The sequence below is a fragment of the Microcebus murinus genome, chromosome 19 (genome assembly GCF_040939455.1).
Source record: "Microcebus murinus isolate Inina chromosome 19, M.murinus_Inina_mat1.0, whole genome shotgun sequence".
NCBI lineage: Eukaryota > Metazoa > Chordata > Mammalia > Primates > Cheirogaleidae > Microcebus > Microcebus murinus.
Genome location: NC_134122.1, coordinates 44061776 through 44088351, shown reverse-complemented (window position 1 = coordinate 44088351; position 26576 = coordinate 44061776). Strand labels below are relative to the sequence as shown.

The 26576-nt window shown below is 35.4% G+C and overlaps 1 protein-coding gene across 5 annotated transcripts in view; it reads left to right on the top strand.

The window, feature by feature from the left end:
• Positions 1-26576, top strand: part of LYST (lysosomal trafficking regulator) — a 408790-nt gene that overhangs the window by 363912 nt on the left and 18302 nt on the right. For all 5 annotated transcript variants that reach the window (XM_075995487.1, XM_075995488.1, XM_075995490.1 and 2 more), the window contains 6 exons: positions 2476-2616; positions 5340-5557; positions 11872-12102; positions 15726-15915; positions 19110-19246; positions 23869-23967. In XM_075995487.1, coding sequence (XP_075851602.1) covers positions 2476-2616; positions 5340-5557; positions 11872-12102; positions 15726-15915; positions 19110-19246; positions 23869-23967 — 1016 coding nt within the window. The remainder of the gene's footprint in view (positions 1-2475; positions 2617-5339; positions 5558-11871; positions 12103-15725; positions 15916-19109; positions 19247-23868; positions 23968-26576) is intronic.

Below are 26576 nucleotides of genomic sequence, written 5' to 3'. Positions count from 1 at the left end.
CAAGTGTTCCACATAACAGCTGTTCAAATATTTGAAGGTTGTAACCCTTTTCCTCTTCTCTCTGTCTTGTTTTTCCTCTGGTTAATTATCCTTGGTTAATATGACATCAGGTTGAGGGCCTTCTGTATGCACGGCCTTCTTCCAGCTTCAGCAAGGAATACTGGTCAATAAATAAGACAGTTTTATACTTAATAAAGAGTTTTAAAAACTAATGTTTAAGCCATCCTTGTTTACTATGGTTTCTAAGCTTGCCACTATTCTGAACAAGTCCTTATTTGTGAGTGCTGTTATTAAAAAATGGCAGTCAGAATTAAAAAGAATATTTCAGATATGGTTTGAGACCATTGCAGTGTTTAACAGAATTGTTACCTCCCTCTGTCTAAGACTATACTTCTTTTAATGTAGCCTAAGAATCCATTAATATAAAACTTCCAGTCAACTAAACCTTATGAATATTTTTCATTCATATTATCATTATGAATATATTCATATGTAATATTATGTTTTCTTAATTGTGTATTTATGAATAGACTTTTTTAAAACCCTGGGACTACCTCAATCCCCATTCACCTTTTTTATCTCATTAGTTTAAAATGATGTTTGTTGGCTTTTGAATTTATATCTAGACTTATGGTTTAGTACAGGGATTCTCAACCTTGGCATTGTGTAGTCCTTTCATGCCACATAATTTTTTTGTCATGAAGGCTGCCTTGTGCATTATAGGGTACTTAGCAGCATTCCTGGACTCTCCCCACTAATGCCAGTGGTACCACCACCTCCCCATCCCAGTCGTGAGAATTAAAGATGTTTCCAGACCTTGCCAAATAATCCCTGGAGGGTGAAAGTGCTGGTTTAGTATATGTACAGTCTAGATTATAGGACTTTGTAGTAATACTTTTAAAAAAAAATTTAGGAAGCTACAGAGAATCTTAAAATCTGAACAGAACCCACAATGTGCTTTTCTTGTTCCCCAGTTCCTTAGTCTCATCTCTAGGTTCAAGTGACCCCACCATCACCTTACAGAATTGCCTTAATGTTTCTGAATTCCATTGAGATTGACAGCTTTTTCTCCTCAGTGAGTTAGTAGGTATTTCTTTAAATGGCCCTTCATACTTTCTGAGAAAAAATAAATATTTATAAACCTTATTTCTTCCTAGATTTTATTTAGTGGCTAGCCAATGCTAACTGACTTAACAGAGTAGATGAGAAAGTGATAAAAGTAATAGTAAATGTTGCTCAGCAGAACAACTAAGGCTTGAAGAAGAAACTTAACACATCCTTTTGGAATTGTGCTTTGCTTCATGCTAGATTACTTTGTGCCAGTCTCCCAATGAAAAGATGTGTTCAAATTTCAACAAGTTCAGAAGTGTTTTAGATGATGCAATGTGGTTCCTAAGAAACATGTGCACTGCGGTTTTCAGGGGCCAGTTTTTGGATATCATTTAATGTAGTCCTCCCCTATGGCTAGAAAGTCTGAGAATTGTTGACAGAAAAGAAATCAAATTAAATTCTTAATTTGATTATTAATGGTCTATACTGGAAAAAAATTTTAAAAGAGTGACAATGCTTAATTTTATTTTCATTCATAGGGAATTTTACTCAATTCCTAGAATACCTAAAAAGCAATGTAGGCCGGGAGCTGTGGCTCATGCCTGTAATCCTAGCACTCTGGGAGGCTGAGGGGAGCAGATCGTTCAAGGTCAGGAGTTCGAAACCAGCCTGAGCAAGAGCGAGACCCTGTCTCTACTAAAAATAGAAAGAAATTAATTGGACAGCTAAAAATATATGGAAAAATTAGCTGGGCATGGTGGTGCGTGCCTGTAGTCCCAGCTACTTGGGAGGCTGAGGCAGAAGGATTGCTTGAGCCCAGGAGTTTGAGGTTGCTGTGAGCTAGGCTGCCGCCATGGCACTCTAGCTCAGGCAAGAGAGTGAGACTCTGACTTGAAAAAAAAAAAAAGCAATATACCCCATATACACCCAAAACAAAAAGAAAAGAAGGGAAAAAAATAATCTTAACAGTTAGAGATAAAGGAATAATTTGCTTCCTGATGAAGAAAAAACTATTTACCTACTTGAACTTTAATTTCCGTTCTTCATTATTCATTCATTCAATAAATAAATCATTATTGAGTACTCATAATATGCTAGGTGTGGGTGATACCCAGGCCTCTGCTTTTATGAAACTTTCATTCTACTTGGGTAGACAGAAGGTAATCAATTAAACAAATAAATGATATAAATTCATCTACTTATGTATATTCTGAAAGCATAATATAGATAAAAAATAATGAATATCTCAAATTATTTACAGAAATACTTGTTTTCAAGAATATGAATAACCTCTTTTAAACTATGAACAAACAAAATGAACATTATTTTAATCTTTCTGAAGTAGCAAAAGTAAATTAAATATGACAGGCCTCAAATGGAATTAGATCTTTGTATCTTAATTATGTTATTTGTATTTCTTTATAGATCAAAGTTTTGACATTCCAGACAGAACTTTTCATTCTACAAATACAACTTGGCGCCTCTCATCTTTTGAATCTATGACTGATGTGAAAGAACTTATCCCAGAGTTTTTCTATCTTCCAGAGTTCTTAGTTAACCGTGAAGGTATAGCAACAAATGATTTCTAATTTACATTTCTGAGGGTTTGTTGTTGTTTTATTATTTTCTAAAAATAAAAATAGCTTTTGTAAGTTCTAAAATTTAAGTTCCCAAATAAGAGAAATTCTTTTATCAAGTATATAATTTTATTTTCAAATAAGGTTGAGGATATTAAATATTTTATAGGATTAAATATATTTGAAAGACTGTAACTATTAACTATTAAAATTATTTGTAAATACATTTTAATTTTATTATGGATATTGATTTATTTTTTCTGAATATGAAGGTTATAATATATTCATTCAAAAGTAATTAGTATGACTATTGAAAGCAAACTGTAAGTTAACTAAAAATCTCAGTTATTTTATGAATTATGACAGAAATAAAAATAAAGTACTCTAACCAGAATTATCTAACAACCAAAAGGAATACTGGAGGAGAAAACAAATTTTCTGTGATGCCAATGACCAACAGTCTTGACCAGCCTTACCTGTTTTTAAATAGATCAGTTAAGCCCTTAAGGGACATCTTTTGGTCATTTTCCTACATTGCTTAATTCCATATTTTTATGTGACCCTTAGGAACATATGAAATTGAGAATTATATCTTTAGGGAAGTTGGTGTTGGGCAAATTACTTTTTCATTTTGTTCTATACTAACTAGCCTCTCTGAGGTTTTTTGGAGACTCGTTAATAAATCCATACTGCTGGTTACCCTGGAGCATGTTTTATAGTGTTGCCCAAGTGAGAAATGCCTCAGTCAGATATCAGCATCTGCAATTTGGAATGCCTGCCTTGTGGATTTCAATTTGGGACTCATATTTAAATCTATTGCTTGTTTTCCCTGTACATGGTCTCTTATATGTATGTCGGCTATGTAACAAATAATCCCAACACTTAGTGGCTTAAAACAATAATAAATTTATTATCTATCATAGTCTCTGTATGTAAAAATTCAGGTACAGCTCAGTCAGGTGATTTTGGCTCAGAGTCTCTCATGCAGTTGCATTCAGATTGCCTGGAGCTGGAACAGGCGGGGAATGGAGCAGTAGGTAGCTGGGAGACATCTCATTCTCTTCATCAGTGTCAGTGCTTTTCCATGTGGTCTGTCCATAGAGGCTCATTTGGGCTTCCTCACAGCATAGCAACCTTGGATATCCTACTTAGCAACTCAGGGTTCTAAAGGTAGGTGTCCCAAGAGAGAGACTAGCAGAAGCTGCATGGCTTTTCCCCACCTCGCAGTGGTGGGAAATGCTGCGACAGATGCTGCGACAGTCACGCAGCATCATTCCACTGCATTCCATTCCATGAGGAAGTCACAAGTGCCTGCCCAGATTAAAAGGAAGATTTGACACATGATGGAAAGTAGCAAGATTTTGGAAAAGCATTCAAAATAGGATTTGTTATAGCTACTTTTGGAAAATATAATTTTCTACAGCACACATCATATCATTTCCTTCCAACATTCTTCTAGGCCTCTCATTGTACCTCAGTCATCTGCTCTGGGTGAGGAGTGTCCACCTCTGTGATGTGCCCCCAGAACACCTGAAAGTTGGGAATGATTTAGTTTGTAGAAACCTGCTACTACCCAACCCCTCCCCAGCCCAGCCCTTAGATGCCTCCTTCCCTGTTGTTAAGTGGATAAGTTCCTGCTGCTGCCTCTCCCAAAGCTGCACACATAGAGTTCTGCAGGTGCTCAGCCAGTCCATCTTAAATCAACCCTGCAGCTGCTCTGCGTGATGACTGCTGAGCTTTTTGAGATGCCTCAGCCCCATCCCATATGAATTTTGTATAAGCTCTAGGTTTATATTCTACATCATATCATTTCAAAGTAATTCCAGACAGTTTGATGAATATCCTTCTAACTGTTTTCACAAAATCAAAAAGTAGACCTTCATTTTATATGGAGCTTAATTAGCTTTTAAAAGATCCTTTTTAATTTTCATTCTGTTATGGTCTTCAGCACACCATAAAATGTAGCACAATAAGCCATTTCTGTTCAAAGGTAACATTTCTTTTAGGATAATTTTTTTAAAAAACACCTCTGAGATTTTTATTTATACTAGCAGACTAATGAGATAATTAAATATTAGCTCATTTACATCACAGAAGAACCCTCTTTTTCATGTGTTGGGATAATTTTGTTGTCTACAGGAATGCTTAGTAGAAAGGAAGTCAGAACAGACCTATAGACTTACCATAAAATTAATAGATGATGACAATTCATTCTAGGAATGTATATACTTTATAATAGTTGAGTTTTTTAAACTACAGATACTAATATTTATTAAATATAAACAATCTTAAATTTATTAAAATATTAATACCAATAATTTAGAAATGCTTATACAAAGCCTTAATTTGATTATAATCAGGTTTACAGATGAATAGATATTTAAGCACTTGTTGCATTTGAAGATTTGATTAGTGGGAATATTGGTTTTATTAGGCAATGGCTTTCTGCTTTTTCTTCAATACATTATGAAGGATAAAGTTGAAAGATCTCAAATTTAATTAGGATGGTGTTAATGCACATAGCCCTACTAGTAGGTAGGTAAGTAGATGAGCAATGATTTTTCTTATTTAAAAGGTAAATCCTCTTTGGTATTCCTTTTTCTGGTTGTAGCACATAATCAGCTGTTTCTTTGAATTCTTAAGACCTTTTCTTTGGGCCAAATAAAACATGCTTTTGGAAAGATAAACGTTAATATCAATCTTCTCTTTTAGGTTTTGATTTTGGTGTGCGTCAAAATGGTGAACGGGTTAATCACGTCAACCTCCCCCCATGGGCACGCAATGATCCTCGTCTTTTTATCCTCATCCATCGGCAGGCCCTAGAGTCTGACTACGTGTCCCAGAACATCTGTCAATGGATTGACTTAGTGTTTGGGTATAAGCAAAAGGGGAAGGCTTCTGTTCAAGCCATCAATGTTTTTCATCCTGCTGTAAGTGACTCTTTTAAAATAATCTACATTTATATAAGATAGAATCTGAATATTGTAAGGTTAGCTGTTAGGCTGTTCCTTTAAAATATGCAAGTTATCAATGAGAATTGGTGATAACATTAAAGTGTTACTCAGTATTTTCCAGGTTTCAGGTTTCATCTCTTTTAAAACAAGTTACATACTATCTGTGTCAGGAGTTCTCCAAAACCACCCACACCATTTATGATTCACTAGGCAGACTTAAGGATTCAGCAGCTAAGGTTTATTACAGTGAATGATACAAAGCAAAATCAGCAAAAGCAAAGGTCCCCAGTCTTTTTGGCACCAGCGGACTGTTTCATGGAAGACAATTTTTCCACGGACGGGGAATGGGGGGGATGGTTTCAGGATGATTCAAGTGCATTATGTTTATTGTGCAGGCAAACCTCTCTGCTAATAATCATCTGTATTTGCAGCCACTCCCCAGTGCTAGCATCACCACCTCAGCTCCACCTCAGATCATCAGGCATTAGATTCTCATAAGGAGCACACAACCTAGATCCATCGCATGCACAGTTCACAGTAGGGGGGTCACACTACTATGAGAATCTAGTGCCACTGCTGATCTGATGGGAGGTGGAACTTACATGGTGATACGAGCAATGGAGAGCAGCTGTAAATACAGATGAAGTTTGGCTTCATCTGCCTGGGGTTTGGGGACCACAGAACAAAGGGTAAAGGAACGTGGGGCAAAGTCTGAGAGAAACCAGGCACATACTTCCAAGTGTCTCCTCCTGGTGAATCACAAAGAACACACTCACTTCCTCCAGCAATGAGCTGTGATGACATATGTGAAATGTTGTCTACCAGGGACGCTCATTAGAGACTCCAGTGCCCAGGGTTTTTACCTGGTGCTAGTAATGTAGGCACCCTCTGCCTTGTACATACTGAAATTCCAGACTCCCTGAAGTAAGTAGGTGTTCAGCATAAACTGCATTGTTTGTACATACTGTTCAGGCACAGTAAGCCTCTTTTATCAGTTAGGGAATATTGGAAACTCTTCTGAAATCCAAGTTCCCAGACACTAGCCAGAGGCTGACCTTGCAAGCAGGCCTTTCCAAGGAGAGCAATCAAACTTGCTATGTTCACTCTTTTCAGTGCATTATTCTACATATATGTTCTATTTTTAAATGGCATTATTTTTCCTTATTTCAGAAAAAAGTGCTTGTGCTTTTTAGAAAAATGTGTAAAATACAGACTAGGAAAAGAAAGATTTTTAAATAAATCAACTTTGACATCACCATTTAGAGATAAATATTGAAACCATCTTCCAGACCTTTATATATATATGTATATACATATATATATATATATATTCCATTTATATAATAATAATATTAATACTATTTGGTAACCTTTTTCTCTCCCTGAACAAGGTAGTCTTAAATATATTCAAGTCATTAGTTATCATTCTACATGATTTTTAATGGGTACTTAATAGAAGTTGACTATCCCTAATCCAAAAACCCAAAATCCAAAATACTCCTAAATCAGAAACTTTTTTAGCACCAACATGACACTCAAAGGAAATGCTCATTGGAGCATTTTGGATTTCAGATTTTCAGGGTTAGAGATGCTAAACTGGTAAGTATATAATGCAAATATTCCAAAATCCAAAAAAAAATAGGAAATCTGAAACACTTCTAGTTCTAAGCATTTCATATAAGGGATTCAACTTGTATTCTAAAGTGTGACTGTATGATAATTTATTTAACCAGTCTTCTATTTTTGGATATTTAGCTAGGATTTGTTTGCTTTTAAAATTAATATTCCCGAAGTCCTTTCTTTATGTACATCTTCATTTCCTTAAGATAAATTCCTAGAAGTAGAATTGTTATACTTTGACATGTGCTTTTCAATATTGTTAAATAGACTAAGTTTAAAAAAAAATCTTATCTATTCAGGAAACATTTATTTTGCTAGGCTCTGGGATTTAAGGGTAAATAAGACTCAAACAGGGTGAGCAGGGTTAGGAAAGTTGGGATAGATGTACCTGCCAGAATGTGGTAGTAGAGTCTGAATGAGGCCTCTCAAAGGAAATTCCTCAAAGAACAGGAAGTAAAATACAAATTCTGAGGAGAAAAATATTTCCTGGTACTGCCTAGTGGCTACTCAAAAACAAGTACAACAGATTAACCACTAATCCACTGCATAAGACATTTAACCTCTTTGTTTTCCTAACTTTAAAATTAGGAGGTAGAATAGATTGATCTTGGATTTCCCTACCAACTGTAATTTTCTGTGGAGAGTATAACAAATCTACAAATGCTTATAACAAATGCAGCTAAGAGGTACACACAGAACCTACAGTAAAACACTCCATATCTGAGCTTATTATGCCAGTGATCCATTCCCAAAAAGTAGTTTTAAAATAAAAATCTTTTTTTTGTTCCATTATTATTTTGAATACCTCTAAGGTAATATTAAATTCCTTAAGAGATTTACAGTCTAGAAGAGAGAATAAGACAGGCTTCCTGATGACTCTCATAGAAAATAAATGCTATGGGAAAGTTTATTATTTAAAAAGGAGAATACAGTTTAATTGGTGAATAATAATTTTATGCATAATAGTAGTATATAGAGGAGGAAAAGTGTCTTTGCCTTCTACCCATCTTAGGTTAATTTGCTGAGGCCTCTGCCAAAAAAAAAAAAAAAAAAAGAAAAGAAAAACAGATTAAGAAGAAAAAAAACATACAAATTTATTTAATGCAAGTTTCATGTGACATGAGAAGCTTCCTAAAGAAATAAAGCCCCTGACAAGTGGTTAAACCTGAGTGCTTTTATGCTAGATTTGATGAAGACTGAAAAGTCATGTAGTATGCGCTAAGTGTAATCAACTGGGGGAAATAGCAAAGCCTGTTTGTTCAGATTCCTCTCTGTGACCCTCTGTCTTCCAAAATAAGGATGCTCCTTTCCTATGGGTATAGGGAAGGCACCTCTCCCCTGAAGGTATTATGATCTGCTTCAGGAAAAGGTCAAAAGTCTTTCCTGCACATGCTGTTCATCAGATTCCTTCAACTTAAAATATTCAATATGCCAATGTGCCATATTTTGGGGTAGCATGTCCTAAACCCCATCAAGTATAAAATAAAGGCAAAGCTTCAGGTATAGTTTTCTTGCTTCATTTACATTTGATCTTAAAATGTGACTTTTAAAGCAATTAGGAATTTTGACATTAACTTGAATATGCTCTGTGCCTACAATCCTGCACCATCTTTTCAGTTATTCTTATATAAAATTCACATTAAAAGTATTTGAAGACTAAATATACAAGGTAATTCTCATCTGAATGAAAGTTTTACTGCTTCTTTGGGACTTTAGTACTTTTAAAAAGACAGAGTTTATGCCATTGTTCTTAAGAATTTAATAAAATTCAATTCATGAGGCAAAACAAAGTAGTGATTAAGTACACAGTTTCTGAATTAAGAATTGAGTTCAAATCCTCACTCTGTGACTCTGCCACTTGTTGTGTGACCTTGGGCAAATTGTTTAATCTCTCTGTACCTAAATGTACAAATTTGTAAAATGTAAATTATAATACCAACCTCATAAATGAGGAAGAAAATTCATATAGGATAATGTCTGCTAACAATTAAGTATAAATAAAGGTTAACATTTTTAAAAGGCATGTAGAAATGCCTTTTGACCTTAATTCATCATTCACTAATATACAGAAACCAATATCACAGAATATAAAGAAGCCATATTTTAAAATATTTTTTTTAATTTCTAAATATTATGGGGGTACAAATGTTTTTGGTTATATGGATCATTTTTGTAATGCTTGAGTCAGGGCTAAAAGTGTGCCTGTCACTGAGATAGTGTTCATTGCACCCCCTTAGGTAGTTTTTGCACATCCCATCTGCACCACACACCCCCCAATTCCTTTGAGATATACTTCCCTCTATGCACATGTTTGCTCATCAGGTCCAATTTAATAGTGAGATATGTGGTATTTGTTTTTCCATATTTTAGATACTTCACTTAGGAGAATGATCTCCAGTTCCATCCAAATTGGTGCAAAAAGCATTAAGTTATCCTGCTTCATGGCTAAGTAGTACTCCATGGTATACATATACCATATTTTGTTAATCCACTCATGAATTGATGGGCACTTGGATTGATTCCACATCATTACAGTTGTGAATTGTGTTACCATAAACATTCAAGTGCAGGTGTCTTTTTGATAAAATGACTTCTTTTCCTTTGGGTAAATACCCAGTGATGCAATTGCTAGATCAAATGGGTACTTCTACTTTCAGTTCATCGTGGAATCTCCATACTGTTTTCCATAGAGGTTGTACTAATTTCCAGTCCCACCAACAGTGTATAAGCGTTCCTTTCTCTTTTCATCCACACCAGCACCTATAGTTTTTGCACTTTTTAATAAAAGCCATTCTAACAGGGGTACAGTGATAACTCATTGTGGTTTTGATTTGCATTTCCCTGATGATTAGTGATATTGAGCATTTTTTCATATATTTATTGGCCATTTGTCTATCTTCCTGTGAGAAGCTTCTGTTCATGTCTTTTGCCCACTTTTTAATGGGGTTGTTTGATTTTTTTTCTTCCTGATTTGCTTAAGTTCTTTGTAGATTCTGGTTATTAGTCCTTTATCAGATATATAGCTTGAGGAAAGAAATCACAGATGATTCGAACAAGTGGAAAAACATATCATGCACATGGATCAATAGAATCAACATTGTTAAAATGTCCTTACTACCCAAAGTGATCTATAGATTCAGTGTAATCCCCATCAAAATACCAATGTCATATTTCACAGAACAAGAAAAAATAATTCTATGCTTCACCTGGAACCAGAAAAGAATCCAAATAGCAAAACAATTTTAAGCAAAAAGAACAAATCTGGAGGCATCCCATTACCAGACTTCAAACTATACTACAAGGCTATAGTAACCAAAACACCCTGGTATTGGGACAACAATAGAAACATAGACCAGTGGAACCAAACAGAAACCCCAGATATAAAACCATCCACATACAGCCAACTGATCTTTGACAAAGCAACAGTATACACTGGGGAAAGAATCTCCCTATTCAATATATAGTGCTGGTATAACTGAATAGCTACATGCAGAAGAATAAAACAGGATTCATCTCTCTCACCACTCACAAAAATTAACCCAAGATAGATAAAGGACTTAAATGTAGGGCATGAAACCATAAGAATTCTAGAAGAAAATGTTGGAAAAACTCTTATAGATATCAGGCTAGGCAAAGAATTCATGAAAAAGACCCCAATGGCAATCACAGCAACAACAAAAATAAATAAATGGGACTTGATTGAATTAAAAAGCGTTTGCACAGCCAAGGAAATAATTAACAAGTAAACAGACAATCTACAGAATGGGAGAAAACTAAATTTTAAAAGAATTCTGGCTATAGGATTATACCAGTCATCATTTGATTTTTTTTTAATACATTAAATCAAATAGCCATTACAAATGCCTTGCTTAAATATACATCTGTAACAAATATTTGATCCCTGGTACTGAGAGTGATGGTGAGGGGAATAGTGTTAAAGATTATTTAACTTGTGAAGTATCTTTGAAATTTTATTTTGGCACTTACAGACATGTTATATCTAGATATGTAAATGAAAGTTGCTATGATTGATTAAATGCCAAAACCTAAACTGTTCAAGTAGTTATACACAAAATATGGCCAATCTGTACTCAGCTACTAACTGCTAGCTTTAGAAATAAAGAAGTAAATGAACATTGCTCTCTATCTGATTTTAAGGGATGACAACACTAAGCAAAGACATGTAATAATACCTTTTACATTAAAGAGCTTATAATTTTCATTACTACTCTTTCAGATTCACTTACAGTTTTCTTTAGAACCTAAATAATGTTCTCTTGAACTACCTACCAGCATTGTTTTTTTATAACTTCATTTTGCCTTTTCCTGTATATCACTTTGGACAAGCAACTTCTTCAATAATTTAGTATTATGCATGAGGTCATACATATTCTCAGGTCTTAAATTAGAAAGGACTTTTATAAACATACGTAATTAAAACCAATAGTCAAGATACACTATTTTTGTTCACCAATTCAGAAACATTGATTACTTCTATTCTGATCTCAGACCATTAATGATCAAAAGCAATTTTAAATCATTTCCATTTGAAATAGAGAGGAGTAAACCATTGGCTAGAAAAGAAAAAGTATTGTTTTTCCCTTTGGTATTATTGCCAAGTCTTAGTTTATGCTACATGTCTTTTGTTCTTTTCCTCTTGTACTGTATAGACATATTTTGGAATGGATGTCTCTGCAGTTGAAGATCCAGTTCAGAGACGGGCACTGGAGACCATGATAAAAACCTATGGGCAGACTCCTCGTCAGCTGTTCCATACAGCTCATGCAGGCAGACCTGGAGCCAAACTCAACATTGAAGGAGAGCTTCCGGCTGCTGTGGGGTTGTTAGTGCAGTTTGCTTTCAGAGAGACTCGAGAACAGGTCAAAGAAATCACCTATCCGGTATGTTATTTGGATTTCAATAGAATTCACCAAAACCTGATTAGACTCCTGCAATGCCAGGCTCTCTCCTAGGCTCTCTAGGGACACAGAAATGAATAGCGAGGTCCTGGCCTAAAGCTGTGCACCAGCCAGCACAAGACAGGTGCAGGCAGCAAAAGCAATATCCTGTGCGAGGTAAATGCTGTGTTAGGGATATGAAGAGAGTGCTTTGGGAAGCTTCAAGGAAAAACGAATTGATTGTGTCAGCCAGTAGACTCCCTTAGAGAGCAGAGAGAAGGGTTATTACCAGGGAAAGCTTCCCAAGGCAGTGACATAACAGGATTTTGCAAACAAGAGGGGAGGAACCGTCAGTACTAGAAAGCAGTTTACGCATGGGTATGCCAGTGTACACATGCGTACTGGTTATTATCTTCAACCAAAAGGACTGACCAGTGGTATGGATGTTCTGGTTTACACTTAAGGGGAAACTTTCCATATTTTCTTTTTTGGCCTCTCCAGATTGTAATTATAAAAAGTATTGCCTCTAAAAATAGGAAATAGGTATAATTTTTACTTTGATATAGAAAAATAAAGCAAGCAAGCCTTAACCCTTTGCACTCGCTTGCTTTTTTCCTCATCATCCACTTGACATTATCCACACTCGACATCCTAGTGCAAAGGGTTAAAAGTAAAATAGATTTTAATCTTCAACTCAGCTCTTCGTTATAAAAGTAGTGTAAGATGTACCCCCATAATATGCCGAAAAAAAAAAAAGTAGCGTAAGATTGTAAAATATGAATCATAAAGTATTATAAGAGTTTGCAGAAGGAAATCACAAAAAATGACGTGGTAAAGAAAAGAGGTTGTGAAGGACCTTAAATGAAATAAAGCAGTGTATCTCAAACTGTAGTAATCTGCAATCCATTTTAAGAGGAAAGGTTTTCACAGACCTTGTTTTGACAGTTTTTCCTTGTAATAATATCACTTTATGACAGACAGAACATTAGATGTAAATTCTTCATGCTTATAGTTAACATATGTCAATACAAATAAAACTTATTCAACCAATAAAATTTAATTAAAAAATATTAATATGATAGACAGTGTTGTTTTACTAAAACCAAATCACCAATATTGAGTTTCATAGTAGAAAGCTATATTTTTGATCTCATGCTTCTGAAGCCTCACAAATCATTTTAGTCACTATTATTACCAGGGTCATTATTTTTAACTGCAATCGGTTACTTTAATATGTCAAAATAATTTTACAGTGCATCCCTGAAAATTACTAAGTGCCATTTAATTTACTACTAGTTGCTAATTTTAAGTTGGCCTATTATATGTTATATAAAGGCTCACAGTGGAAACGTGGTCCCAACTGATCTCATTCTCACCTCAGGACCTTTGCACTGTTTCCTCTACCTGGAATAACCTGTCCCAGGATATAGCCCCATTTGCTCACTCAATTCATTCAGGTCTCTGCACAGACATTTCCTCACAGTCTTGCCTGGGCTCCATCTAAACGCTTTTCATACAGCTCTGATTTATATCTAAATCTGATTATATCTAAAACAGCAGTTCCATCATTCTCAGTCCTCTTCCCCTTCTTCATTTTGCTTCATATGGCATTTCTACCACCTGACATATTGTATATGTATTTGTTTATTTATTTGTCTATCTCTCCCATCCTAGCTAGTGTGGTAACTCCATGGAGACAAGGACTTTGTCTTTTTCATCACTGTATCTCCAGTTCCTAGGACAGTGCCTGACATACAATGGACACTCACTATTTCTTAAATTAATGTCTTCTCAAGCACAAGTTCTTTAAAGTTTGGTTTGCTGCATTTCTGTGTGTCATGTAATGACACTTATGCCACTGCTTTTTATTTGAACCACCGTGAAGCCTTCCACACAGTACTGCTCCTTGACTCCCTGGGCCTTCACTTGACATCGACACAAAATACAAACACCAGCCCTGAAACTGATAAACAGTCCTCAGTTATAAAAGGGGTCATCTGGATGACCCAGATATGCTTGTGTGAACTGCAGTTCATCACTGAAGTTTAAAACAATCAGAGCTGTATGGAAAACATTTAAACAAAGCACTCTTCTTTTCTGCATACTATGAGGTAAAACGGTTGCCATTGTATGTTTGTGAGTAATTGAAAAACTAAAAGTTTACAATCTACAATTTATATAAAAGGAATTTTCTGGCAAAGAATTGTGAATGATAAATCATAACTTTAGCTCAGCACACGTTTTTCTCCACTTTAACACTGATAGACAAAATTTTAGAAAAAGCTTGTTTTCAAAATATCTGATCCTAACCTCTCTGTTCCCACTTTAGCATTCCTGAAGCTCTTCAGCTTTTCCAGAGATACTCATTTTTTAAGACTCTGATATCATTTAAGACTGTATATTAACATGTCCCCAAAATAATCTGACAGAATTATTAGAGGTCCTAAAGTGGCATATATTTTTAAAAGATAATATATGTAGGCCAATGATGTTTTTTTTTTTTCCATTCATTGAAAAATAACATAAGCAGATTTTCACTGAAAACCATTAGGTTTTTTGTGGAACTGACTAAAAATTGCTTAGTGTGTTATTTTTATTAGATTTATGTAGCATTTCCCCTGAGGAGTTAAAATAATTAAACTTTTAAATGTCTGAAAGAGGGGAAATCTATTTAAAAAGAAGAGATTCATCTGGGGGATGGTCATGATGGAGACTCAGACTTTTGGGGGGAGGGGGGGAAATGGGCATTTATTGAAACCTTAAAATCTGTACCCCCATAATATGCCAAAATAAAAAAAGGAAAAAAAAAAGAGATTAATAGAGGATAAAACAGTGAAAAGAGAACAAAAAGAATAGAACTGTTGGGAGAAACTCCTGAAAACGGCATGGTTTCTTTGCTTGATTTTAAAATTTCTTGGTAAATATTTTTATTTGAAGTGGAGGAAACTTTCATTACTGTTCATGGGCAGGAACATAGTATCACTCTACAGAGTCTTCTCTCATTTTTCTAAACCCAAATCCCACTGTTCAAGCTCCTCCTCTTCTATTTTTCACTGACAACTCCTTATCTCTTTTCTTCTCTAGTACTTACTAGTATTTTCTGGAGATGTTCTAGTCCTCTCAATATGCTCCATAGATAAATACTTTTCAATTCATTCATCAAACATTTCTTAAGAACCTACTATATTCCAGGCACACAGACAAATCAGAGGTGTTCCTTGATGTCAGTCATAGCTGAGTGAGATTTTCTGTACTACATGTGGTATATTGCTTGGCACACTGCCAAATTACAATCCTCCCATAGGTATCAACTTTAGATATTTCAGCTAGATTGAAAAGAATGCACTTAAATCCTTTTTTTTTCTGCTCAAATTTCAAGGAATTTTGAAATATTAGCCAGAAAGTTTAATGCAAGTTAGGCCAGAGCCACAGAATAAAAATCAAATAAGGAACACATATTTCTATATGCTAAGCGTAGGGAAATAAAAAAGTATAAAATAATTCTTGCCCTCAAAGAACTTATAATTTATATTACTTTCCGTTACTTTGTTTAGAATTTAAATTAGAAATAATTCTGTATTTACTACCTTTTTTAAAAAGCATACTTTTACTTTCCTTGGTTTTAGAGTCCTTTGTCATGGATAAAAGGCTTGAAATGGGGAGAGTATGTGGGTTCCCCAAGTGCCCCAGTACCTGTGGTCTGCTTCAGCCAGCCTCATGGAGAAAGATTTGGTTCCCTCCAGGCTCTGCCCACCAGAGCAATCTGTGGTTTGTCCCAAAATTTCTGCCTTCTGATGACATATAGCAAGGAGCAAGGTAAAATAAAACATAATGAAAATCATTCTGGATATATCTTTCATAAGATTTGAGTGTTTCCTGCTCATCTGTGCTGTCATTTTGTTTCACTTCTAAATTTATCTGAGTCATTGGTGAGAAACTCTTCTCAAATTTGTGGCTATTTAGTGCAAAGTAGGAATTAAAACATACTACATGAAAAAAATGAAAATTGAGTGCAGTGCTGTTTGAAATGAGAGGAGGAGTTTGAAGGAGACAAGAATGAATGGTTATGTTCACAAGATGAAAACATTATCAATTTGATATAAATATATACTTTGAGGCTCTTGAACCCCAGAAAAGCAGATTTATTTGACCAACAAATCTAGTACTTCAGAAGATACAGTCATGGAGCCAGGTGTGGTGGTGTACACCTGTAGTACTAGCTACTTGGGAGGCTGAGGTGGGAGGATTACTTGAGCCCAGGAGTTTGAGGCTGTAATGAGCTATCGTTGTGCCACTGTGCTCTAGCATGGGCAGCAGAGCATGACCCTATCTCTTAAAAAAAAAAAAAAAAAAGGAAGAAGGAGATATAGTCATTGGTTTAAACAAACAAGCAAATGAAACAAGGAGTCAAGTAGACTTGCAAATAGTTTTAAAAACATATACCTCTGAAAAGCAGTCTTCTTCTGACTCCTCACGCACTGACTCACTGAAAGCCACATGTGGAAAAGTGCTTATGCAGTCAAGGCCTTTTCGTATTTCTAAATGTCAAGTAGACCCTGAAAAACTAGAGACATTTTCCACTTAAGTAATCCCTCAGCCCTTCCAAATTAACCATTTCACTGGATGCAAAAGAACTCTCCCTACTTACTGAACTTAAGGTACTAAAATGAATGACTGAGGGCAGTCATCTGTTCATATCAGGCTGTATGCAGATGTGCCTGAAAGCCAACTTGTGGACCAGATGCCTCTTAGTCAGCACTGCTAGCATTTAACATCACCTTCTGTGCACTATGCTCCTTGGAGTCCACGTGTAGCCTTCTGCCTGCAATGTGATACCAGCTTGCCAGGACCTGGGCCACACATCAGTCACCTAAAGAAATTAGGTTTACTGGCCAGGCCAGGCTCGTTCTTACTTCTATCATTAAATGAATAATTGTTTTTATAGTTGTTAGGAATAATGCATACACTTAAGTTTAGAGAGTTAGTAGGATAAGTAAATCTGTTTTATCATAATTATTGTGATACCAATTTATTGCAATTAGTTATGAGGTGTATTGTACTTCATAATTTACCACTAGTAATACTTAAAGTACCAACATGTGTGAATGATTTACTTTGTAAAACAATTAATTAGAATATATGAAAGTTTATCTCTATTTAGCAAAAGGGAAAGGGCTGGTATTGTCACTTAGCATTATGGAACTTAAATATGTCAAATATAATTCTCAGCCTATCTTATTTGTGCCGCTACAGTCACAAGCCTTTAGTGTGCCCTTAATAGCTGTGTTCATTCAAATTACACTTTATTTCCTTGCAGAATGTATTTGGGATTTGTCAGAATCTATAAAATAGGTATAATGAAAGGCTTTACCTCACAAGGTAATTTACTGTAAAGATTCAATGAAATAATGTATCAAAATGATTAGCACAGTACCTGGTGCATTCCAAGTGCTTAATAAGTGTGTGTTGGACTATAAATGCCCTGGGGCCTGGGGCGATGTCAATGTTTACTGTGTAGACCCATCACTAACAGTCCATGTAGGCATTCCAGAGAAGTGTTTACGAACAAGTGGAATTTGCAGTGAAAGTTCCACTTGTTAACAACTGGAATATGTTGAGCACTGTCATATAAAATAGCTGTGTGGTTTTGCTTTGTTGTACATGCATGTATAATACAATGTTAACAACTATACTTAGATGGTTTTAATGATTTTTAAGCCCAATATAAACCAATTACTTGAGAATTGACTGTGCCTCAGAATTGATTGAGGTGCTTTTTTTCAAAATATACTTGTCTAGGTCCCACTTGAGACACACTGCATCAGAATCTCTGGGGCTTGAGTCCAAGCCTACAAATGCTGAAAACCAATTTTCTTGCAAGTTCCTGTTTAAGATCCATTGTTCTAATAGGTAAAGGAAAAGTTTCTTTTTCTGAAAGAAAAAAAAAGATACTGCATCTTGTATTACTGGAATCAGAAATGTGGGTTATTGAACACCTGCTACTAGCCAGATACTGTGGTAGATTTGGAGAGGGCTCAAGACTCATCATATGTGGTTCCTTACCCTAGCAGCATATATTTAGAGGAGCTCAAATTTAGTGAGTATTTCCTAATTCCTTTGTTGCAAATGTTGTCAACATTTGGTGTTTTACTCAACAAAACAAAAAGAAATCTGTGAATTACATTTTCAGTGTGCCATTGATTCATTCAAGAAATATTTATTTGTTATACTTGTTATATGCTGGATATTCTGGTAGGTACAAGAATAAATAAAACACATGCTCCTTTAAGAACTTAAAACATTGCAGATTTCGAGGGCAGTACTGTTTACAGCATTTATGCTGCGGTTAGTTATATTCAGTATAGATTTTAAATAGTACTGTGAAAGGATGTCAAAATTTCCAAAGCTTTATGTGAAAAGGACATAACACTATGTTGTAAAAAAGAGAGAAGAACATAATCTCCTTTAATGAAGGTCTGCCGTGCACAGTCCTGAAGTTGGCATGATTAAATTATTCCTTCTCAGGGTAGGTGTTGCTTCTACTCTACCAGTGTTCTCTTTCTAGTATTAGTAGTTGTCCATACTGATTATTCAGCACTGAGTATCTAGAAAGTAATGTAAACAGTATCTAGTTCATATTTATTTATTTTTTTTCAATCTTGTTATCTTTTTTTTATATTTATTTTTTAAAAGAAAGGTGTCTCAGAACTTGAATAGAGTAAGCTTGACTGTCATTGTCTATTATAAAAATGTCATAACAGAAATTTTAGTTTTAAGTCAAATAAATCCCCACCAAAACAACGCAAGTGAAAAAGAATCTAATTCCACTCTTAGAATTCTGTTAGCATTAATGAATAAAACAAAAATAAATTTTTCCATCTTAGGGATGTAAAGATGACTTTGCGCCATATGATATGTTCTGCTAAATAAATTCACGCTTTAATCTGTAATTTTTTGGCTGTCATTTAACAGTTGAGCAGTAACCATCTTTTATTTCTCCTCTCCTTAAGGTGTGAGAAGCATGAACAGTACTGACATTCAGTGGTCAGCCATCCTGAGCTGGGGTTATGCTGATAACATTTTAAGGTTGAAGAGTAAACAAAGTGAGCCTCCAATAAATTTTATACAAAGTTCACAACAGTACCAGGTACCTTTTTTGTGTAATCTTTATAATAATTAAATATAATGTTTTAAAAAAGGAATCAGACTGATAGCAGCTGGTTTTTACTATCCTGCAATGAGTCCAATCAAGAAGCTGATGTTTATAGTGCTACAGACTTCCTAATTACTGCTGTTCTGACTATGTCTTCCAAATTTGTTTTCTACCCATTTTCTCACTGAGAGAATATTGTCATAATCCGCATCAGGGGAGGACACAGTGTTTAAACAAAATCAGCATTGCCTTCTTCTCAGTGTTCACTCACTTTTGTCAATTGGTCATTTTCTGTAACCACAGTGCCATCTTTTATACCTGATTTTTCCTAAATGGGTTGGGTATTCAGGCATCCTGATGTCATTGAGCCTAATGCCCTATTAATCTGTGTTAGGTCCCAGCTTTCTTATTTACTAACTGTAGCCTTTGGCGAGTAACTTAACCTTTCCAAACTTGTTTCTTTCCTCCTCTTTAAAACTGAGATACTACTATTCATACTACTCTCTCAGAAAGCTGTTGTAAAAATGTTTCCGGTGTTTGTGAAAGAAACTTGTAAACTATAAAACACCTCATAAATATACAGTACTGCCACACTGTTATAGACTAAGTTGTATGCGTAGCCTTACTTCTTTAACTGTCTTGCCATAAGAAGTTCTCTTACCATTTCCATTACCTGCATACCACCTGCTGCCTTTTCATGTATCCTAAAATGTGTCCCATTCCCTGAGCTCTTTAAAAATGGAGTAAGCTACTTTGGGGGAATTTTTGGCAGGGAAAGCAAGGGGAACAATGACTTATTTGCATAACTTTCAATATTCCTGACAGTAGTACCAGGAAACTGACAAAAGTAAGAATAAAAAGAGACAATGAAAAACAACCTTATTAAAAAATTTTTTAACAAGAATTTTTTTAGTTTTGAAACATATCAGCCTTGCATTAATCAGAGCATTTTTATGCAAACAGAAATATATATCCAAACACAAACTATAACCATAAATCATGGCAAAGCCGACAGTATAACTAAATTGGAAATGAGTCTACAAAATAAATGAAAACACAAAAACATAGGATCAGTATGTTTTTTACTGTATCCTTTCTTGAGATTGTTATAAGTTGGGAGAAAAAAGAGAAATATGTGCAGTGGGAGTTAGATATATAATACATTTTACTTGTCAAAATATAATAACACAAATAGATTTATGAGCCAATATAGCTCACTGCTGTTGTCAATAATCTGGATTTGCAAACATGTTAACTTTCCAATGAAAAGTGATGAAAAAGAAATGAAATTCTCATCAGCATTAATTGAATGACAAAGCAGTGTTAAAGATACAACCTTTTGTAAGGTTTCAGTCAAGATCTTTTTTCCTCTCATTGCTAGGCTTTCCTTGCATTTGTGTAAGAGTTGGCTGTGACCGATTAGACATGGTGTGAAGAGAGGACAAAGATAGAAAATTATTTACTTAATACTTTTAGGAAGCTTTTCCATTCACTAATATATTTTCTCTAGTACAAAGACAAGCATTTAGTCAAATTGTTTTTGCCAAGTAAATTAACTATTAATAGTAATTTAGCAGATCCAAAGCTTCAGTAAAGATTGTTTTAAGTAAAGTTCTTATTTTATTTTTTTCCAGCTTTATGGGGCTGTAATTGACAAAATTATATATATTTAAGGTATACAATGTGATGTTTTAATATATATATACCCATTGTGAAATAATTATTACTATAATCAGGCTAATTAATATAGCCATCACCTCACATAGTTATTATTTTTTGTGTGGGCAATGAAGATATTTAAGATTTACTCTATTAGCAGATTTTAAGAATACAACACAATATTATTAGCAATAATCACCATGTTATACATTAGATCTTTAGGACGTAGTCATCTTGTATAACTGAAACTTTTGTACCCTTTGGCCATCTCTCCATTCCATACACATCACCACCACTCCCAGCTCTGGCAACTGCTGTGCTACTCTCCGCTTCTGTACTTTGACTTTTTTAGATTCCACATATGAGTAGGAACATACAGTATTTGTCTTCTGTGCCTGGTTTATTTTACTCAACACTGTGTCCTCTGGGTTTATTTATGTTATCACAAATGACAGGATTTCCATCTTTTTAAAGGCTGAAATATATTTCATGATGTATATGTATCTATATGTATATATCTACATATATATAATGTATAAGGATTTAAGCATTACAAAATTATTTTTATCATAATAGATAAAATAAAGATGAAAGAATACTCTCTTAAGTCCTTTTTGCAAAGCAAAGTGCTCCAGATTTTTGTAGCAAAATACTGTGTGATAAAGTACTTCTAGTCAAATGACTAATTGGACGAGAATACCATAGTTCATTTTCATCCTTAGATATATTCCTAAGGATACATCTTTGTTCAATCTTTAATTTGTGAAAATTCAGCTGGGATATTATTTTATGAAGGCTAACACTCTGAGGTTTCACTTACATGATCAGTTTCATCATCATCATTAGAGTCTAGAGTCCTGATGGCTCTTCCTCTTCTGACTACCCATAGAATTTTTAAACATCTTCCTGTGTCAGTTTTCTTCTCTTTGTTATTATTGTTAGACAGTGGAAAAATTCTGAATTCTGAACTGTATTCCATGCAAGCTAAGAGAAACAGACTGCAGAAATTATGTCGCCAGTTACTTTCTTGAGGGATGACACCATACTTTGGACAATGCAATAAGAAAACCAAAAGATGACAATTATTTCATATATTACCCTTTCGAGAAACTCTATCATTCTCCCATTTTCTTAATGTGTTTGGTGCGTTCGTTCTTTCTTTCTTTCTTTCTTTCTTTCTTTCTTTCTTTCCTTCCTTCCTTCCTTCCTTCCTTCCTTCCTTCCTTCCTTCCTTCCTTCCTTCCTTCCTTCCTTCCTTCCTTCCTTCCTTCCTTCTCTCTCTCTCTCTCTCTCTCTCTCTCTCTCTCTCTCTCTCTCTCTCTCTCTCTCTCTCTTTCTTTCTTTCTTTCTTTCTTTCTTTTTTTTTGTATAGTAGGGAATAGTCAATGTTTAGTAATGAAATAATTCCTAGAATGATGAAATTAAAAAAATGTTTCAAGACAGAAAAAATAAGATAATTAAAACCTTATAATGTGGCTGAATGTGGTAACTCACGCCTGTAATCCTAACACTCTGGTAGGCTGAGGCGGGAGGACTGCTTGGGCTCAGAAGTTTGAGACCAGCCTGAGGAAGAGCAAGACCCCATCTCTACTAGAATTAGAAAAAAAATAGCTGGACGTGGTAGCATACACCAAGGCAGGAGGATCACTGGAGCCCAGGAGTTTGAGGTTGCTGTGAGCTGGGCTGACGCCATGGCACTCACCCCAGGCAACAGAGTGAGACTCTGTCTCAAAACACACACACACACACAAAATCTTATAATGTAATTTAAGTTTATAAAAGATTCAATGGATCCATATGGAAATTGCAAGAAAAAAATGAGTTTTATTTTATATATTTTTAAAAAGTTATTTTCTCTTTGTTCTTTGGAAGACCTCTAAGAAAAAGTAAAAGTTGTGCAGTATCAAGCTTTACAAATAGAATACTAAGGAAAGAAACTGAAAAAATAAAATTGGATCCAGTGAACCCTAATTGTATATTGAGAGTTAAGAAGAATTAGGATCAACAATAGACATTTTCTAAGGTAGCAGAGACTTTTTTTTTCATGTCTACTCTAAAGACAGGTAACAGAGACTTAAACACATTTGAAGTCCAGGGGAAGAAGCCAGCAAAAGACAGTTTGAAACTATAAGAGAGGACAAGGGTTCTGAGGAACCCGTGGGATGGGAGCAAGGCTGGCCCTGAAAACAGAAATGCTTCCTCTGAATGAGAGGACTGGGAGACGCCTTGAAGCGCAGAGGAAGAGGTCTGGGGCTGAGGACCTCACTTAGTGTGGCGAGGGGAGGTGACGCTGCAGTGGCACAAGGGGAGCAGAGCAGTTGGGGACAGCTGCTGTAGATGTGGCACTGGGTGGGGGTCAGCTAGTGCTAAAAAAGGACCTTTCAGGCCACACAGAAAATTGCCCCAAACCTGAATGGTACCTCCATGGTTAGGACTGAAGGATTTTGTACCAAAAGAGTAATACAAGCGTTTACACTCACGTTTATCTTTCCTTCTTCTCCTGCTTAACAATCTTTAGAACTATTAGAAGCAGTATCTCTATTTATGTGTACCTTATTTCCCCATCAAAGACATAAAAAGAAAAAAAGAAATTTAAAAAGCAGATAAATGTGTAAGACACACACATACACACTCTCAACCTTAGATCTAATTAATCCTGAATCATAATTTCTAAGGAAAAAATGAATATATATATGTGTGTTTGTGTGTGTGTGTGTGTGTATGTGTGTGTGTAAAATCACAGACTATGCATTACAATACATTTTCATTTGGAAACAACTTTTAGGCATTTGGCTTACAGTTACAGAATACTCTATTATTATATCTGGCACCTTTCTAATCATTTTAAGTACAATGTTTACCTAAACTTTGAGATTTTTAAAAATAATAGTCAGAAAAGCAGAAGCATTTCTTGTGCTTTTAAAACATGATAATCTTTGATTTGTCTTTTTTCAAAGGTGACTAGTTGTGCTTGGGTGCCTGACAGTTGCCAGCTGTTTACTGGAAGCAAATGTGGTGTCATCACAGCCTACACAAACAGATTTACAAGCAGCATGGTAGGTCCTGGGCTCTCTGTGTGGGTAGTTTGGGATTTTGTCCATAAGAAGAAGAAAACCTTCATGAAGCATAAGATTAACTTGAAATGTTTGTACTTCGATCTTTTCCCCACATTAGCTCTTAAAATGTTGAACAGACACAGATTTAGCTCTTCAGGTTTATTAGGATCATGAAAATTTTTGAAAGTAATTACAAGGTCTTATTTTTTGGTTTTAGAGGTAGTATTTTGAGTTGTGATCTGTTTTGTATTTAAGCTTGTTAATGACATTTTGATGCTTGCCTATATTCTCGGAATCAACCTGAATCTTAGGAGTATACCACAAGATTCTATCAAATTTGAAGGTTTAGAAACCCTATTGTTCAATATTCCTATACTCTCTAGGTAAATTAAATGACAGCAAAATCCAAGTAGCCTGTCTTCATTTCTACCACTTACTGAAAGAAATTTTTTTTAGCCATTCACTGAACTTCTAGGATTTTGTAATCATAAAACATTCTAATGAAGAAAAAAAGACACATTGTGCAGTGCTTCTTTTAATTTACTGTTTTTCCCTTCTCAAATCAACCACCTGGAGTGGAATTAACTACCTGTTGTGCAGTTGAGGATAAGTGGCAAGTTTAGGGCAATAACTCAGTAATCATCATTCTAATCTAGAATTTTCTCTGTGCCTTTTTAAAATTATAATTCTCTTCATTATATTATTAAATACACTTTACTGGATGAAATCTATATTCCTGGTATTGGGTGACTTCCAGGTTCTTCTTACTTTTCTATCAAACTTATTTCCTTTTGAACCCATTTTAAGATTCTTTTGCCATGGTTCCCTGGCTATAAATGTGACCATAATATTGTTTCTGTCTCTTAGCCTAGAGACCCATTAAAATAGGGTAAGCAGGAATGATATGATCCAATCAGCATTTTAAGAAGGCCACGATAGCACTTGCAAGGAGAAACATTTCCAGGGCATGGGACTGAGGACCAGGATACCCATGAGAAGACTTACTGAGCAATGGGCTCACTGCCTGACAAACATAGAAGCCAACACCATGGCACCAGCTTTTGAGAAAAGAAATGGCTTTGTGGCAGGTTGACTGGCAAGTATACAGGAGGCAACGCTTAACGCTTATCTCCCCAAGCTGGAGTCCAGGGAGCAGGTTTTATAGGCAGAGAGTTACTATGGGAGAGATAAGAAAATGCCATGAGGTGTGATCTAATTGAGTTGTGCAAAGGGGTAGTGATGAGTCCTTGGCTCTTAAGTTCACATTGCAACAAAACAAGACACCCCCTTGCTTCTTCAGTCTCTGTTCCTCTGAGTACTTAGATTCTGCCTGTAGCTGACTCTTTCTTTCCAGCAGGCCCTGGGATAACAAGTCAGGCATGCTTGGTTCATCCGGCCACGCTCAGGTTAACATGACCTGCAAGCTGGGGATCTGTTGTGCTGAAAAACAACTCATCCTTGTGTTGCATTTTGTTATATATTGTTACTAACAAAGTTAAACCAGACTGAACTGGTTTCTGTGGTTACAAGGCTGCTGCAGTGATCCAGACAGGATGCCCAGGATGCACTGAAGGGCAGGGTAAGGAGGCAGGTGTGTGCAAATTATTGCAGGATGGTGGATTGTATGCTCTAAGAAAAGCACACGCACAGGTTAGAGGAGCAGAGGTGAGGGGCCAACCAGATGTCAGGGAGCCTGAAACATTCCACTTGAGGTGGATCTTAAAGGATCATTTTACAAGTAGAATAAAGAGGAAAGAACATTTTAGGCAGAGGAAACAGTTTGTACAACAGCCTGTGATCAAAACCATGGTAATTTGAGGGGGTGGCAAATAGTTTTATGTGTAAAGTGTAACATGTGGGGAAAGAATGGCAAAAACATGGTAGGAAAAGTAGACTAAGGCCAATGGTAAGGTTCTCACATACCATGATAAAAAGAATACTAAGGAATCTGAGCAGAGACGTGTTATAACTTTTCGTATGTCTCCTTTTTTCTTGTTATCCCCAAAGGCTTAAAATGGATGTTAATTGTATAACATTGCTAATATTCATGGCTACTATTAAATCTTTAATCTTCTGAGCTCACCCTCTGTTTCCTTTCTCCTATAAATCTATTCTAAATCCTGCTGCTAGGGCTGTTGTCTGCTTGTATACTTGGATCATTTTGCACCATGACATAAGCACCTTTTTAAAAACTGACTTTGTCTTTTGCTCTTTATTTCCTCTTGCTTTCCCCAGCACTTTGAACACCCTGTTCTTAGCTTACCTCACTTCTGCATTTTTAATTGTGCACTAACATATTAATAGTATGCAATATAGGTTTTGGGTTTTTTTTTTAAGGTTAAGCTATCAGTATAGGAAAATTGTGCACAGAATAGCTTTGCATATAGCAGATCAAGGGTATAGCTAGTATAATTTACATACAGCAAGAGGTACACTTCTTTCAGGTAGACTTGTGAAGGCTTATGTTGCTTGCCTTTCCTCAGTTACACTCTTCGCCTGAGAGCATATTTTTTTCAGCTCATTTATAGAGATTCTTTTTTTTCCTCCTAAGTATTAGGTAATCAAGTCATGATATTATTAATAACAATTACTATTCAAACAGTGCCAAA